General features: G+C 41.3%; 1 protein-coding gene across 1 annotated transcript in view; it reads right to left on the bottom strand.

Annotated features, from left to right (window-relative positions):
• Positions 1-17,989, bottom strand: part of tgfbr1b (transforming growth factor, beta receptor 1 b) — a 64,007-nt gene that overhangs the window by 9,009 nt on the left and 37,009 nt on the right. The window contains exons 3-8 of the mRNA XM_041961036.1: positions 17,673-17,942; positions 14,954-15,184; positions 12,811-12,978; positions 11,693-11,849; positions 6,208-6,332; positions 5,850-5,980 (exon numbers count right to left, since the gene is read on the bottom strand). Of these exons, the coding sequence (XP_041816970.1) occupies positions 5,850-5,980; positions 6,208-6,332; positions 11,693-11,849; positions 12,811-12,978; positions 14,954-15,184; positions 17,673-17,942 (1,082 nt within the window). The remainder of the gene's footprint in view (positions 1-5,849; positions 5,981-6,207; positions 6,333-11,692; positions 11,850-12,810; positions 12,979-14,953; positions 15,185-17,672; positions 17,943-17,989) is intronic.

Below are 17,989 nucleotides of genomic sequence, written 5' to 3'. Positions count from 1 at the left end.
TCTTTGTGTGTAAAACATATCTAAGGCCAGTGTGACCTAGAACAGGAGGTTTTGAGATAGAGGCCTGGCATGGGACACATCTTTGGGCCCTCGACTTTAGATAGAACAGGTTGGCGTCAGGGATAAGGGTGTCTCTAGATTTGTCCTTGCAAACAGGTTGCTGCGGTGACGTTGGTTTCTCAAAGATGACCAAGCAGAGGAGAGAGAGCGCCAGGAGCCAATGAGAAGGAGCCAATGACTGTTTCAGCATTTCCTCATGTTCTGTCTATAAAAATGAACTTTAATACGAATCAATTCCCTCTGCTCTCGATGTCATGTCAGCAATCCTTAGACGACTGTTTAAAGAGGGTTTCTATCTGCTGATGGGAAGTGTTATTCTGGTGTTTTTGTAAATGGTCAGAGATTTTTCTCTTTCATGAAAAAGAGAAATGTGTTCTCTTGAGGGTTCAGTTAATCTGGAGATTAAGCAGTGTTCAGTTTTTGATACTTTAGGAGTTTGGGTGTCTTTAGGCTGTACTTCTTAGGATCTGCTGTCCAGTTTTCATTGAGCTGGTTGATTTGAACGTGAAAATAAAATCATTTCACTGATATCCATCAGCTGTTGATGGTGGTTTTACAGAAAACCTTAAGCTTGAAACAGCAAATGTCCTTTTTCAGTCAGTTCTTTTTCTTACTTTATCATGGCTTGGTTTGAGCTTGTATGTCCTGAGAAATGTGGTCAGACCTAACTTTTTTCTTCCTTCTAGCCTCACAGAAGTGGTGGCTTTTGACAAGACACTGCAGAAAGGCTTTGAGCCTCCAGAGTGTACACTAATTCCTTCACCCTTGGCGGGGCTGTAAACAGCGACTGGTATGTATGAGTCAACATGTCTGTGTGTGTGTCAGCCTCAGTCTCTCACACTGCTTGTGCTCCCTCTACGGAACTTCCTACAGTGCTCATTAACACAGACGACACATTCCAGTCGGCCATTCATCATGTGAAGCAGTGCCAACCCTACACACACACACAAACACACACGCATCACAGTACCACCGTCTGCTTCAGCTAGCTGAAGCTCATTTCTTCTGTAAAAGCTCTTAGATACAGCTCCATTTACCTGAATCTGCCATTCTGATTTACAGGCTAGATGGTGGAGCTGGTGGTGAGCTGACTGAAAACATCCCTCCTGGAAATGCCACTGTAAAAACCAACACCTTGAACAGTAAAACTGAGCAACACCTCTGCAAGGCTTGACTCTGAACGAGTTGTTCTTAGACAAAGGGAAATATTCTGTCAAGGATCTTCAAATTTAGTCACATTTCACATTTAGTCAAAAAGACCCAGATTGTGACAGTTATTAGTAGAGGTGGGAGACAAGGCCACATATGTCTGAATATGTATAAAACAACTGCCTGAGACACCACTGTTGAAAACAAGAACACTCACAGTAAAAGTAAAACAACAATAATAAAAATAAAAAAAAGTAAAACTAACTTTCTGTCAAAATGGAAGCTTAAAGGCTCTGGTTGAGAACAACAGGCATGCAACAGAGCTGTGTTATCACCGCTCTCCGGTCACATGAGAGCGTGGTAAGCAGTCCTGCTGCCCAAATCATGTGACCTAGTGAGGTAGCTAGATTGCTACATCGCGCTGCTGCCCCAAATATATAACAGAGACGCTAAAGCAACTTTCTCACATGAATTTCGGCCAATGTCTGCAGAAGAGACTCATGGACATGATGACTGCTTTTACATTGATTTACATTATATATATATTTGGACATACTGGCAGGTTTACAATGTCACAGCTAAATCCATGTTAAAAGACTCTTTAACGTGGTGAAATATTCAGAGGGAAGCAGACTGCCACGCTCTCCATCATTCCTCATTATTGTGATAATAATAGATTGAGCTTAGTTTACTAACACTCCCCGGGTCTGGTTCCAACTTGTTAAACCTGTCGGTCTGTCTGGATGGGTATAATTGCTGCGGTCTGTGGCTCATTGTGCATCACTGTTGTGTGAACATGAGCGTCTCCTTTTCTGTATATGATACATGTGAGTTTACCTCCAGACCAGACAGTGAAACCAGATCCCAACCTTATATACTGTCTGAGCATCAACAAGTGAGAGCATTGACACAGAGGCTGGCCTGATGGTGGGTCTCCAAAGTCAACAAATGTTTTCATTTTAGGAGAGCACATGCAGATAACACATTTCATGCCATTCAACCACTGTGCAGTCTCCATCTAAAGAGGTTCTGTATGGCTAGATGACTACTATCCCTCTATCCCCAAAAGAAACAGGAAGCCCTGCCCTATGCTGCTGGACACAAAACAGGGTGGGGCCAAGCGGGGAATTGGATTGGGCCTTCGTGGGCTAATTGTGTCAGAGAGAGATAAAGACGGAGGCGACCTTCAGGTGCAATGAAGCTGTGAAATGACGGGCTGCTCAAAGTTTATCAACCTGTTCAGCTGTAAATAGTAGGTGTGGAGCACAAAGCTCAAAGTGAGTGGGGGCTACACTGGAAGTAACTGGAATTACTCAAACAAACAAACAAACAAGAAAAGACAAAAGAAACAGTGAAGAAAAAAGTCGTAAGTCTAAACTGACTAAATACATAAAGGAAATGTGTCTGTTAAGGGCCCAGGTGGAAACGAACAGTGATAATAGAACAGCCCATTTTTAGAGTTAGAAAATAAAATTCAGAATTGCATGAGATTGTCTGATAAAACAAGAGAAAACTACTGAGATAAAATGTGGTATAATACCTAAATGACTGTACTGCATAATTTTAAAAAAGAAAAGAAAAAAGATGTTGATGCAGTAGGAGGGGTTCAAGTGAAAGTTCATCTGAAGTGTTCATGATAAAAAATGAGAAAACGTTTTTTGGTTGATTTCTAAGCAGCATTATGGACGTGTGTATGATGTCTGCTGGCTCTGAGACAAAAGGGGTGTGAGTTTGAGGCAAATTGTGTTACCTAAGAGACAGGTTAACTAAGTAGAAAAAAAAACTTCATGTTATTGTACTATTTATCTGAAATAGTGGACACACACCTGTGTGAATATATAGGCAAACACTGGTTGTTGGGCTTACGGTGGCCGGCTGGAAAATTAAAACCCTAGTGCGGATAAATTATAGTTAAGGTACAAACAAGCCTTGTGTATGAAAATGGAAGACCAACCAAGAACTTTTCCCTTAAAAAAAGACGGATCACAAGACGCTGCCAAGCAAAAAAAGGCAGCGAAGATCAAAATAGACAACAGACTGTAGGTTCTAAAATTATAAGATGAGCATTTATATCCAGGTTAAGAAGTGTGTGTGGGCAGCAGAGCTGGCGGGCTCATAAGGGTCTGTGTTTCTAAAGAAGTCTGGAGAGGAAGAGACTGTGTGCTCCAGCCTGAGTCAAAGCAGGAGAAAAAGAACAAACACAAATTGATGCACATTAATTACTTATTTGTGCTGTAAAATTAATTTGACTTCGCGTGTTCAACATAAAACAACATGTGTGTATATATATGTGCATATATTTCCTGTGCTCTCTGACAAACTGACTGCACATCGCTAGCTCAGTCTGCTACTCTGTAGCTACAGCAACCTCAAAGGGTCTCAAAAGTCAAGCTAATTTAAAAATACAGCCACTACTACGTGGAGACATTGTTTGTCAGGAGAGGATAGCACATATGTGTGACATGTGTGTCTGTATACACACACATTTTTTTTTACCACTTTTAATTGAGGGTTTTGAAAGGACAGTTTTAAGGTTCAATCTCATATGTGAGGGATGTTAATTTACAGTCAGTGCTGTGTGTACTTTCCAGGGGCTCTGTTCATTTTTTTTTAATTATTTGTTGATTATTTTGTTTGTGAGGATGAGCCTGATGAACAGGAACAGCTAAATGTAGCATTTTACTTCAAAAAGTATTCTTTTCACCACTTCTATAAGCAGCACAGCAATGATGCTACTGAAATAAACCTCAGACAGACTGACTGGCATGTGATGTGCATTGTTTTTGGAAGTATGACTCAACATATATAGTCTCTAGAAGTGTATGATTCAACTTTGTCCCATGGTCTAGTGTCAAAAGTGAACAAAAACTGCCATTAATCAAAAATTTGCTATACCTTTACACTGTACAGCTGCACCAAAGTATTGTGATAGCATTTAATTGGGAGATAAATATATCTCTCATATCTACAGACACCTAAGGTAACACAATGTTGTTTAGTCCAAAGTACATCCACTGGGATATTCACTTGTTTTTTTTATGTGTTTATAGGTTAAACAGTTCAATAGGTGGTGACCTGTGCTTTTTGAGACACACACTGACTTGTTTGGGGTATAGTTGAGGAACAGAGCTAAGGCTACTTATCTGCAGAGCTAGTGTTTATCTCTGTTGGACCCTATCAAATAGTTTGTAGCCATTAGCCGCAAGTGGTGGCCTTTAGCCAAAGGTTGATGTCATCTCAAATTCACTGAGAAAAGAAGAGCCAGCAATCATTTCATGTGCGTCTCTGTCAACCCCACGTTAACATAACAGGCAAAAACAAAAAACAAAATTGAAGGACCTGCAGATAGTCTCCAAACCTCATGGTCATGTCTCTGCCTTCGACAGAAATTTAACCAAATCAGCTCAATTTTAATTGTAATGACTCCCACCGCAGTAAACAAACCAATTCCACAAGTGTGTGTGTGTGTGTCTGTGTATGTAAAGTCCTGCTTAAACTGAAACCAGAGACAGTGCGGGATACAACACACACACGCCTTCTCCTCCCACAAGCTGAGTAGTTACTTCCTCTCTGGGGACGGTGGGAATGAGCGTGTGTGTGTGTGTGTGTGTGTGTCTGTATGTATCATATGATAGAGCAGTGTTATTGAGAAGGACTCCTCAGCTTCGAGGTGCAGACTGGCTGAAAAGAACAGAATGTCCAATAATGTGTTTTCCTGCCTGAATGCTGCCCGGTTCTGTGGTCAAATGCTGCTGAAAAATATCTAAAGACACTTCAATCTGTACAGAACAGAACTGCCTAATGTGTGTGAGATGCTTCCACGACTGTCCTGGCTGACTGTGGAGGCTAAACTAAATCAAATCTTCTGTGTAATAATACACCACACTTCCTCTGTGACAAACTACTATATACCGGTTTTTGTCATGGGTATAAGACACTGGTAACCTGGTAGTACCATGTCTTCGTACAGATTACATTCTGAGAATTGTTCTGTATAGAGGTTCTTAAGCTTGGAACCTTCATCCTAACAACATCAAAACCAGATTTTACTTGAAGAAGTCACTTAAAAAAATTGTGGCGATCTGGGGCCAAGGGTTGTAAATTATCTCGCTGTCTCACAGCTGTTGACTGTACAGGCCTCACCAGTGGGCCAAACTAAAATAACTAACTACCTGTTGTTTTTAGAACACCAGTGTGCACCTGTCCCTTTAACGTCATGCAGTATCTTTGTCTCAGGACTAGCTCTGTGCCCCCTTGGGGAGATGGGCCCCAGTTTGAAAACCTGTGATTTATTGAAACAGTGCAACAGATCATGTTGTGTCGTGTCATATCAATTTCATGTAGCTAGCATTTAACCACTGTAGGTAAAATCTCTTCTAAAATGATCTCTGGTGGATGATGAACACTTGCATTTATGTATCAGGCATATATATGAAGAGTTCATTTGCACAGACGGATAAGCATGATTCTAAAAATGATTAAGCCAACATCATCTTTCGACTGCACAAATAAAAAACATGACATGAGCCCATCGATAGTCTCAGCCCTGATTCCATTATGAGGATACAAAATTAGGTAAAATTGAAGCTCTTCACACTTCCTTCAAAAGTTAGAATCAAAGACAGTGACACTCGTCCTACCTCGCAGCTCTGCCAGCGGTTGGGAATGTTAGGCCGAAGTTTCTGCTCACAAACCACCTTCCTCATCTCCTCCACCGATGGATCTGACTGAACCAGGTCATAGTAGGGCAGCTGGTAGTCCTCATGGATGCCTGACAGAAAATTATGTTAAAATGGTTTTACATTAAGGTGGTCTGCTTGCTACATGTATGCACCAGTTTATGTGATCGTGCATCTTCCTTCCATCTAGATACTGGTATGTCAATATTTCCATAATCAACTCTCTTCCCCTTTTGCTCCATTCATCCATCACTGCCCTCCATTAATCTGCCAACGTCCCCTTCTCTCAGCCAATAAATCCCCTGCCTTTGATCCTCACCTCCCATTGAGCAGCGGCTGGCAATCTCCCAGAAGACCAGGCCCATGGCATAGATGTCAGCTCGCTTGAAAGACTCAAAGTGTTTCATGTTTATGGAGTCATCCAAGACCTCTGGCGCCATATACCTGAAAAGAAAAATAATGGACAGTTATCAAACTATTTGTTTCTTATGCAGTCTATAGTTAACATACTACTATCATGACCAGCAGCGCTCTCTATAAAGTGGTGCTTGATGCAAAATGAGTGATCTGAAAACAGGCTTAAGCTAACACGACAAAAACATGAATTAAACAATTGCTGATTTGTGCCAAACTGTTAATGTGGTGCGTGACCACTGACTGATTTAAGATGCCTTTTTTCAGCTGCATCAAAGGAAAGGGTCTTGATCTATTACGGCCAGATTTATCTCCTCTGTGTGGAAAAGAGGCCATCGTCCTGTGTTCTGTTTCCAGCTTCCACATCTTTTTTATGTTAGAGTGTGTATTCTTTGACAATTTCCATGTGCTTTAAAAGACAGATTTATAGTTTGTTGATCTGAGACCTGCTGCAGGTATTCATGGTATAGGTTGTGATTTGCAGTCGAGCATCATATTTCATTCATTGATATCACCGCAGCAACGCTGGAGTCATGCTGTACATGACCGGGCTGTACTGTGATGTTAAAACATCCCCTACAGCAACTGTGTTTGCATTGTTTTATTTATTGTGTGATAGAAAGGGACAGTGGGTTAAACACATACTTGTTGGATGTGTAGTTACTTATTACTGACCACTGCCATGAAATTGCTGCATATAGAGCGATCTTAACCGAGCAGCAGTTGTGGTGAGAAAAGGGTTTGCAGTGTAATTGCTTTGTTGGAAGTTTGTTTCTGAAATGTCCTCTCCCAACCAACTCCACTGACATCAGAAAATGTAGGAGACAATGCAAGCAGCCAATCACAGGTCTTGCAGTCCTCATGTGGTATCTGCATGTAAGCTATGGTGTTACCTCTGAACCTATACATGTAGCCACGGTTGGTGTGGAAGAGCTGCTTAAAGCAGAGGTATAAAACCAGCTTAATACACAAGCAATGGAAGAACTACATCCAAATGAAACAGTCTCTGCTTCATTTTATGGTTAATTTATGATTAAGAGCAATCAGAGTTTATTTTAGTAACATGAATCCAAATTTCAGCAAGTTGAAAGCTCTGTTGAGCGTACCTGAAGCTAGATTCTCATACTGAATGTTTAAAAGTAGAAAACATTTCTGTGTTGAAATTATTGAGTTGCTATAATATTTGTGACACAAATACTAACGATATAGAGCATCTTTAGATCCACTGACAGCAAACATTTAGAAGCTGCACCTGCTCTTACTCTAAACACTCTTTTATCTCTAATACTGTTGTTTTAGGAAAATGGGGGCCATGTCTGTCATCTGTGCCACATCAACTGAATTGATTATTAATTTCTTGATGAGTTTCAATCTGCTCACACAGAAAACGCTCACAAACCCATAAGAGCTAAACCTGTGGGCACTAATGTGCACACAGCCTCTGATGTCTGTATGAGATGAATCCAACAGTGTAATCAAATATCTCCCACTCTGGGCAAAGCAGAGTCATTCTTCAACTGAGTGCTGTACAAATAATAAATAGAAGTCTGTTAGTTAAATGCTGGTTTACATACATGAAAGAAGAAACATCAAGCTGAAAACAAAACACATTCGTCAATATTTGCTAAGAAACTCAGCGGAGTCAGAAAGTCAAGGAAAGTGTAATTATGTGGGGAACAGGAAGGGAGCAAGTTAATCACATTTAAAAGAAAAGCTGACTTGATTAAGATCTACTGTCTGAATGTATAAAAGAGGTTTTTGATTAAGATTGTGTTTGAATAAAATCAGGGCCTGAGCATGACCATGTACAGTGCAGCTTGAATTCATCATGCTTTAGACCTGCGGTTCTTATACTGAATGGCAGCCACCCCTGGGGGCCATAGAACCACTAATGAATGTTACCTAGAAAAGTACTATATCTCTAAATGTACACATGTAGGATGGACCATGTGATACCAAAGGTCACTTTTCAGAGGAAAAAGGAAATCTGAACATCTGCACATCACAACAATCGGGCTAACTCTGATGGAAACCATTTGATATGATTCAAAGCTCCATAAGAGGTACTAAGGGAACCTTGTTATGAGGCTAGAATTTAGATTTTCACTGTATTTCTAAGCGTATCTTCTGTTCTTGGTGTGTCATTTCCTCAGACACTGAACAATTCATCTTTGGCTTTGAATGCATTAAATGCTGCTTGTTGTGCACAAGCTATTCAACACTACAATCAATCTTATTCACAAATATGTCTGCTCTTCAGGTTCCTACAGTTGAATGTTAGAGCTTCACTGTGCAGAATGATGTATGTGCAGAGTGCGACATTAGAAGGCTCCCATCATCCTTTCATTATAAGCCAAGCGCTGCTAAAAATAACTAAAAATTGGAGTTGGGAGCTCGACGTGAAGAATATCAACAATCACCAGGGTATTGTTGTCGTTACAGACAATGCATGAAATATGGATGTAGCTGTGAGAGAGGCCGGGCTGCCCCCACGCATGAAGTGTTTTGAGCGTAGGCCGAGCCAGCCGTCTGCTTGGTCGAGTGAGGCGTGTAGCAGCGTTTTTTAACATCAGTTGAACCACCACAGCTGCACTGACAGCTGAAATCCAAAGAATGGATTTCACTATATGTTGTACTGTGTATGATTGTAAATGACAATAAACTGATATTTGCTTTGACTTAGTAACTATCATTGCAAAATTAGAGATTTTTCTTTGTCCCTTAATCCTCACAATCCCAGACGAATAGTATTTTAATAAAAACAGCCCCCCCAACCACATAAGACCGTCATCACATGAAGACTGAAAAAGAAACACTTTTTTCTTTCTTGCTTACTCTCTCTCTCTCGCTCTCTCTCTCTCTGCGTGTGCATGTGTGTGTGTGTGTGTGTGTGTGTGGTGCTCCCTTACTCTTCCAGCACAAACAGGATATATAAAATATATATAAAATCTCTTCTTCTTTTGTTGAGTGAGGAGAAGAAGGAGGACAACATCATCATCACTGGATTCTAAATAGATGCTTTTTCTGAAGAACAAACTGGTGTGAATGTATTTAAACCTTTTTGAAGAAGTGTTGCAAATCAGCATCACTGCCTGTCTGAATAAAGAAACATTTGAAGTGAGTATTTTGCACTTTTGTTCCATTTATCCATGGCCCTATTGTGTAAAGGCCTTTATCCAGGTAGAAATGAAGGTTATTCTGAGAGTCATGGTAGGTTGATGTTAATGCAGGTAAGATGGCAATCTTCAACACATTCTGGCTTGTCTGTAGCCAAGAAAGAAAACTCACCCCTAAACAGGATATGGTGATGCAACTATTTCTAACAAAGCGCGGGGAATATTGGAGTTCTTTCTTCAAACAGGAGAAGGTAACATGTGCTACTGTTTTAAGTCAGACAACTTTAAATTTGCAAAAGGCCACATTGCCGGAAGGCAGGACCAGATGGCTCAATAAAACTATACAATGTTAATGACTGCAATATGCATTCACACTTCATTAGACAACATGTTGCCTGATGAAGTGTAACTTTCTGTTTGAATTGATTTTTTGCTGGAAGTTTGGTAATGTGACAGAAAGTTAAAAAAACATAAAAAAATAAATAAAAATCTTGATGGGATCAGACCATAAATATGCAACATGGATTTCAGCCAAGGCCGGAGCTCGTGTCTCCAGTGACCCGAGGCTCGCTGAATCATTTAGTGGTACTATAATTCGCCTGCAGCTTCGAACCAACACACAGACAAGGAGGAAGGAGAAGGTCGTAAACAGGACAAAAAAAATCCTTTCCCTCGAATCTAGAATCACTGCCTTGCAGGTTTATGCCTCCACCAATCGAGTTGCAGTTTACATCCATATCTGTCCTGGCTCATAATACATAACGTAAAGACTTTGAAGGAATAATAATAATAATATATTTATAAACTGTAAAATGTGGTTGCTTCACACACGTTCAACCTGGCAGCACAGAAGATCTACAAAAACAGCAGAGTCTCTGACCAAATGTGAAGTATGGTCACAATCTCTCCTTCTGTTCCTGACTCATGGTGTTGAATAATGGACAGAAAAGTGTTTTTTCACAACATTAAAATGACACAGTGAAGCTGACCTTTGACCTTTTGGATATAAAATACCATCACTTCATTTCAACCTATGAGACATTTGTGCGAAATCTTGCCATAATTAACTCTTGAGTTATGAGCAAAAACATGTTTTGTGGTCGTCACGGGGCCCTTTGACGACCAAATTTTAAGAAATTTCGGCAAGTCGTTTGTGAGATATCATGTTCATGAGAACAGAACAGACGGAGAGGCGGACAACCCGAAAACATAATGCCTCCGGCCGGGGCTGTCAGCGGAGAGGAGGCAAAAAAAAAGAGGAAGGAAAAAACGAAGTGGGACCAAAGCTATGCTGGTATCACTGTGGGAAAGAGGAAGCAAGAGTGATGGGATGAGTGCTGCCTACAGCCTCAATGTACCACTCACAGACTGTCAAAGGAAAAGGGAAAGAGGGCAGCTGCCCGCTGTCTGGACAATAATTAGCTGGGTAGAAAGTGAGGAAGTAACTATTTTTTGCATGTCTGTAAGACAGTATAAATTATCTGCTTTGATTTAGAGATTCTGACTATAATTCAACCATGATTTTGTTTGATTTGCCAGTTTCTGCTCGGGCTGTGTCAGAATCAAAGTTTTATGCTACAATTAAAATGGTCAAAAATATCACATATATCATGTTACATTTGGATTTCATCAAACTTGGGGGGGTGGGGGGCAGCTGAGGGAAATTCAAAATTTATCTTATTGTAACAAATCCTAATGTGCATTTATTAGAGGATTAATTTCAAAGACTGTGACGTCCTCAGGTCTGGAGAAGCCTAGTCTGTCAGCATCAAGACGATGTTAGCTTGAGCACCAACTGAGACTCTGTTTCCACCCTCTGGAATGACTAGGCAAGCCAAAAGTGACAAGATGATTGATCTGAACTAAAGACGAAGACCTGACAAACCCGAGTGCTGAAATAGAGTCACCTCTTTGAGTCTAAACAGTTGAGGCAGAAAGCCTGTCAGTCTAATGGCCCTACTTCTTTATTTACACCCCTAATTCACTGTGGTGCCTTGTTTAAAGCTAGGAGACGTGCTGTGAAACACCATCGGCACTCGCTCACAGTGACAACATCGCACCTGCTCTGTACAGTGAAGCAGAGGTGAGATTATCCCAAAAGGATACTCACGTCATAATGAAAGACAGCAAAAATGGCCGAGTCAGAGGATTCCGGTTAACTCCCAACAGAGCCACAGTGGACAGAGCAAGAAGAAGAAAAGGATATCCAATCCTTACTGAACTACGTGACGACAAAAACTTGGTTTCATATTAAATAGTGCATCACCCAGTTACCTTTTGGTTCCCACTCTGTGGTTTGGAGCAATGTCGATGGTGTCGGTGGCCGAGTCGTGGCGGACAGCTAAACCCAGGTCAGCGATGCAGCAGGTCCCGTTCTTCTTCACCAGAATGTTCTTTGACTTCAGGTCTCTGTGGGCAATAGCTGGCTTTCCTGGAGACAGAGTGTCATGCATTTAACAAAAGCTCGGCTTAATAAGAATAATCACCACATCTTTTAAATTTTTGTGACTAACAATGAAAATAAAGTGAAGTTCAGTAAATTGCTTTAAACCCATCCAAAATCCATACTTAGTCAGCACATACCTACATGCACCTTCATTATGCCAAATCTGATTACAGATTTGGAAGGTCTACGAAAAAGACAAAGGTTTTGCTCGTCAGAGGCAGTCATTAATGCTGCTCCCTCACCCATACCCATCGAGTGAACACACTGATAATAGCCACACTTTTTGAATCCACATAGCTGGGAGTCTGCGTGACGTCCATTTAAATCATGTGCAGCTCAATCAAATACATGCAGGTGCACAAGCCTGGTGGATTACATTGGAACGTCAATGCGGTATTTCTGCTGTTAACTTGTGATGAAAAATAAAATATTTCCTTCTATGGTAACTGTCCAGGGCTGTAACATCCTGTTTGAGTATAACATGTTTTTTGGAGGTATTTATATTTGGCTTGTTTTGATATCAGATAGTTATCCGACCCACACAAGACATATGAAGTGTCTTTGGGCATCGAGCAGTTAAGGGTGCGAGTTCCAAGACATTTTCTTGGAGGAACTAAAGTCTCTCTTATTTCCTTTTAGATACTCTCCTTTCTGTCATTCATCCATTCAAATCAAATTTCACTTGAACCAACAAGCCTCTATCTCAAGTGGCCGTCTTCACATCTGTTTGCAGCACGAGCGCCAAGTTGAGACATTTGTCACTTTATTCTTCAGTTTAGATATATAAAGATGTGAGCCTTCTTGTCAAATAAAGGGATATCTAGAAAGGTGTATTATAAGTATTATAATACACCTTAAAACTATCAAAAGTAAAAGTATCCACAGGAAGACATGCAGTATATGTGACTGAGACAAATCTGTGTGTGGGTTTGTTTGTGCACCTCACCTTGCGTGCCGACTATCTCCATGTGGAGGTGGGCGAGGCCGCTGGCTGTGGACAGGGACAGTTTGATCATGCCCTCCACAGTGACAGTGTAGCGGTTCAGATAGTCAAACAGGGAGCCGTGTTCGTGGTAATCAGACACGAGCCACAGCTGAGTCCACGTCCCGTTATCTACACACACACACACACACACACACACACACACAGGAAGATGAGCAAGAAGACAAAGGGTGAAAAGTGACGGTGGCTTTTTTCTTTGCTTTTCCAGAAAAAAATGGTCTCTACCAGAGCCTGACTCATTTCATCTCCTGTCCCATGTAGTCCCTACATGTCTTAGTTTTGCAGACCATATACTGCTGCTCAGATGTGTCATCAGTGTGGCAAGATGAAAAAACTTGAACTCCTTGGTATTTTTTTTTTGCCAGTAGGTCTGATACAAATAGCTGTATATGAAGAGACAGAGACGACACATTCTGAACTTCAGCACTGTCACATAAACAGTCTCACAGTATAAAACTAAAAAAATTAAAAAGCAGCAGTTGATGTTCAAGTTTCAGGCATTAGACAGTAATATTAAAGTAACCCCCATAATATTTTCACTGGCCTCTTTCTGCTGCACGTTTGCGTCAGAAAAAAACAGAAAGGCTCATCTACTGGCTACTGGAAACTAATAAATCCTATATTTTTAACAGGTTTACGTGCATTTAAAAAACCTGCATATACGAGCTAATGTTGGTGTGAAGTAGTATTACAGTTAAAAGAAGAAAGAGAGAGGGAGAGGGGTCTTTAAAGAAGGACTGTGCTTTAGTTTTCTGATTGGACTGGGTTGTGAAGAAGAAGGCAGGCACAAATGCTAATATTTTGAAGCACTAGGCCCAGGGGGGCCACCAAACCCCCCAATATCAAATAGTATTCCTCTGCCTCATACACGCTCTCTCCGGCTCGCTCCCTTCCTCCCTCCCTCCCATCAATGTACCTGGGTCAGTCATGACTGCAATATATACATAACAAACAGCAGTACAAAACCTATACATACCTCCACCTGTGCGCAGCAGAGCCTTTCTCAAAATAAGTTTTGTTTCGCTTTGTCATTGGCCACCTTTTTAGTTTCTGTTTTTTCTATGAGGATCACAGTTACAGTTAGTGTTAGTGTGAATAGTAAAGCTAGCTTCATTAGCCCTGACATATCAGGTGCTAGCTGGCAACATGTTTGTGGAACTGTAACATTGCCTTTGCGAAGGCATGGGGATCTTTCAAATTTAACCTTAATTTTGAAAGGCAATCTCATTGAGACCAGTCTCATTCTCAAGACCTCATAAAACTTGTTGGCCACAGGGGGCCATCTACAGGAGAAATTTGATCCAGCCATGAGAAGCTGTGTGATTTTTGATGCAAATTGCATCTTTCTGTTAACGATGAAAACCCTGAATTTGACCTCTAAAATGATTTGAGGGTTTATTGGAGATGCTATTGAAATGAAATTCATATGTACTCATTGCAGAAATGTATGAAACGTAGAGACATTTTCCTCAGACAAAAAAGAGCAGCTGTCACCATAACTACATCATTCTCTACATACTCCATCATACTATCATCTACTCTACAGATTCAGACCTGCAAAACCTCATTTTACAGTCAAATGGTCATGGACATACAAAATCCATTTGCTCCTGGGCCACAGTGCTCCTGTGTGTGTGTGTGCGTGTGCCTGCATGTATGCTGTTAGACTCTGTGGTAATGGCCTTCACTGTGAACATTTACTCCCCCACACTGTCTAGCAGCCTGTCTATTCACCATAAACACTGCACTATCTTCACCTGCAGCAGAGCTGCAGAGCTGCTTTTCTGCTCTGACATCTCAAGGTTCACCTGTAATTACAACAGACCACAATCATTTGAAGATAATAAGCTCAGCCTGATGCAGATCTAACTTACAGTGTTTAGACTTGATGTGCTTAATTAAAACTTAATTCTGACTTGAACCTCTGCTCTTCACACTTTGATTTTGTTGACTTGTATCTTCCTGCTGGTTCTACTATGATTTATATTCTATTCTTCCACACTGTGTGCTAACCCTAACCCTCATCCCACATATGCGCAGTCTTATCTTAATCTTGCCTCTCAGAGCTCTTCTGGAGGTTTCTCACCTTTGTTGTCAGCAGCGATGAAGCCCAGAATGTTCTCGTGTCTCAGCATCACAGTCTGGTAGATCTCAGCCTCGCGGAACCAGGAGCGCTCCTCGCGGGAGGAGAAGATCTTCACGGCCACCTCCTCACCACGCCATTTGCCCCGCCACACCTCCCCAAAACGCCCCTTTCCGATGCTCTCTTGGAGGATGATGGTCCTGGCAATGGTCCTCTGGACCAGCAGTGGCAGGCCTGGAGAAAAAAAGGGCACAAGCAAATGGTTTGTTAGGAGGGAAGGTGGAAAGAGGGATAAGAAGAAGAACTACAGAGGAAGTCCATGGAAAATGTCACAGTGCTGTCAGTGTGTGAGTGTTTGTGTGAATTGTTGAATGTGGCATGTGTTGTAAATCCCCTTGAGTGGTAGACTAGAAAAGTCCTGTATAAATGCAGTTCATTTACCATTCACCTCTAATGTGTTGTATAAGAGGCAGAAGACTCAGTGCCAAAAACCTCAGGTAATAACCCTGAATTGCTGAATCAGCAGGGCTCTAAAAAACTCATAATACTAATAGAAAGCAGTTGAAATGTTTCAAGAATGAAACTGAAGCAGAAGCAGACCAGCTGATTCTAAATGCTTCTCTTTTTTCACTCAACTCAAAATGGAGGACTTTTTGGTCATTTTCTTGGAATATTACAGCTGCATTCACAGTTCCTAAAGAGCAACGTTACTCCCTCTATCTTTCCTGGTGACTCTCTTCACCAGAAGTGTTTCAGCCTTATTCAGGGCCAACTAATACACTGGGCAGTCGTCCATAATGTAATGTTTCCTTGTACTTCTGGGATAGATTGTTCTTCACATTTTTTTTGTTCAGTTTTGTCTACAGGGCAACAATATTCTTCTGAGGAAAAAGGAAAACCACCAGAGTGGAACACTAGGACCAGAATCATTTGAGAGTACGATGAAGTGACTGTATATATAATTTACAACATAATGTCACCATTTTAAGTCATATTATTAGCATCATTGCTTTCTCCTCATAACATTAGGACTTTGTTTGGACAATTTTCAAAACCACCTTTTTCCCTCTTATCAACAGATGTCCTTATACATATTTACATTTCTACCATTGACAATCACTTGAATTTAACCACAGACGATGGGATGGGAGGATGCTCCACTCTTTCTACCACTGTATGGGTGCTTTATGTCACACTTTTCTGAGTGGTGCATTTTTCTCAGGAGATCCACCTTTGATATATAACAGCTGATGTCTACTAGTGGAGATAAGCAAAGTCTGAAAAACATTGCAGTTTGCCAACCTAAGTGTCAAGACAAAGCCATTCTAAAAGTTTGTTTGAAGAGCACTAGAGTTGGCTCCTCTTGGAAATGCATTTGGCCAATTACATTTCCAGTAAGTAAAAACGTGAAATGCTGTAACAACTGGAACTGTCAGCTCAATCGTTTGGCAAACTGCTGATGAGGAAACAGAAAATTATAGTGGAATGAAAATCCTCCTCCAATTTCAACAGCCACCACACATATTCTGACTCAGCAAAGTGATTAAAACAGCCCACGCATTTCTGCAGACACACACAACACAAACGCGGTCACACACACAATTACATATTGCGCAATATGGTGTAAATAGCTAGAAAACTGAATCCAAGCCTTTCCTTGGCAGAGCGTTGGAAGTGCCAGTCTCTTCAGAGAGGTGCTAATTTATAGCTAGCGTCAAGAACAGCTTTTGCCACTGCAGTGTGAGCGTGTGTGTGTGTGTGTGTGTGTGTGTGTGTGTGTGTCTGTGTCTGTGTGTCTGTGTGTGCACTGATACAGTTATGGAGGCTGAATCTGGGCCAGCCAGTCATTATAATAGACTTCTACTTTAGGATGAGTGCAGCTGCAGGGTCTTACTGCTGTACATATGTGCACACAAAAGGAGAGGACAGCGTGTGCTTTAAAGTCAAGTAGGATCACAGAAACTAAACAACTCTGAAACATGACAAATCATCAAAGTCGATTTGTAATTGCTTTCACATTATTGCACTACATTTTACATATTCTTAATATTTCACTTAAGCATGGATAGATATAAAGCTAACTGGACAGATATAAAGCTAACTGCTATAAACATAAACCCTGCATCATGACTACAGTAAAAATATTACATACATTGTTGTAAGACTCACACAAGTTAACTTTTGTTAAAAAAAGTAAACCCATAGACCTGCACAATACAAACAGGACCCTGCCTGGGCCAAATGTGATGTGAGTATATTTCGAATCTATCCCAACGCAGGTCAGGTCTTGGTTACAAACCCGAATGGGTCTGTGGAGACCGCTAAGCACTGTTACAAACGCTGTATTGTGAGTCACAGCTCTGCCTGCAGATTAACACACTTTGCAAGCTTGATACTGTAATTTCCTTTAGCTGATCTGTAGCTGAAAATGTAATAACTGCTATGTGGTGTAGTACATTTATAGCTTGAGCTTTAAATGCTAGCAAATACACCATGAAAAAATATGTCACTCAAATATATCAAATAAGCCTTATTCAGCAACTCACAATGACTGTTTCCTTCCCACAGTCACTTGTGGCAACCAACAGAGAAACAGAGACTCCAGGTAGTACTGTGTCTTGCCAGAAAAATAATCTGGCACATGGTCGCTTGTAGCAACAAAACTTGTACTTTTTATACTTTGGCTTTTGTACCATCAGGACCCCAGTTTTCAGCCTCGTACCTGATCCGGAGCCCGAGGTGGTCATGTCGTAGATGAGGTCCTTCAGCGTTGTTCCAACAGTGATGAAAGGGTGGTCCATGGAGGGGTCCTCTTCGTTGGGCACCCGATGGTGGTGGTGATGATGTGCCCCGGCACCCCCGGCCCCCAGACCCCTGTGGCTGTGGCAAACATAGAATGCCAATACCAGCAGCAGGCAGAGCACACACACCGGGCAGGCAATCACCGCTGCGAGAGCAACAGGGCCGAGAGGAGGAGTCTTTACCGTGGGGACTGCAGGACAGAGAGGAGACAGACAGGCAGAGTGGATGAGAAAATAT

Source organism: Chelmon rostratus, chromosome 20 (assembly GCF_017976325.1).
Source record: "Chelmon rostratus isolate fCheRos1 chromosome 20, fCheRos1.pri, whole genome shotgun sequence".
In the NCBI taxonomy this organism is placed as follows: Eukaryota; Metazoa; Chordata; class Actinopteri; order Chaetodontiformes; family Chaetodontidae; genus Chelmon; species Chelmon rostratus.
Note: the sequence above shows the minus strand (reverse complement) of the source record. Positions and strands in the feature narration are given on the sequence as shown.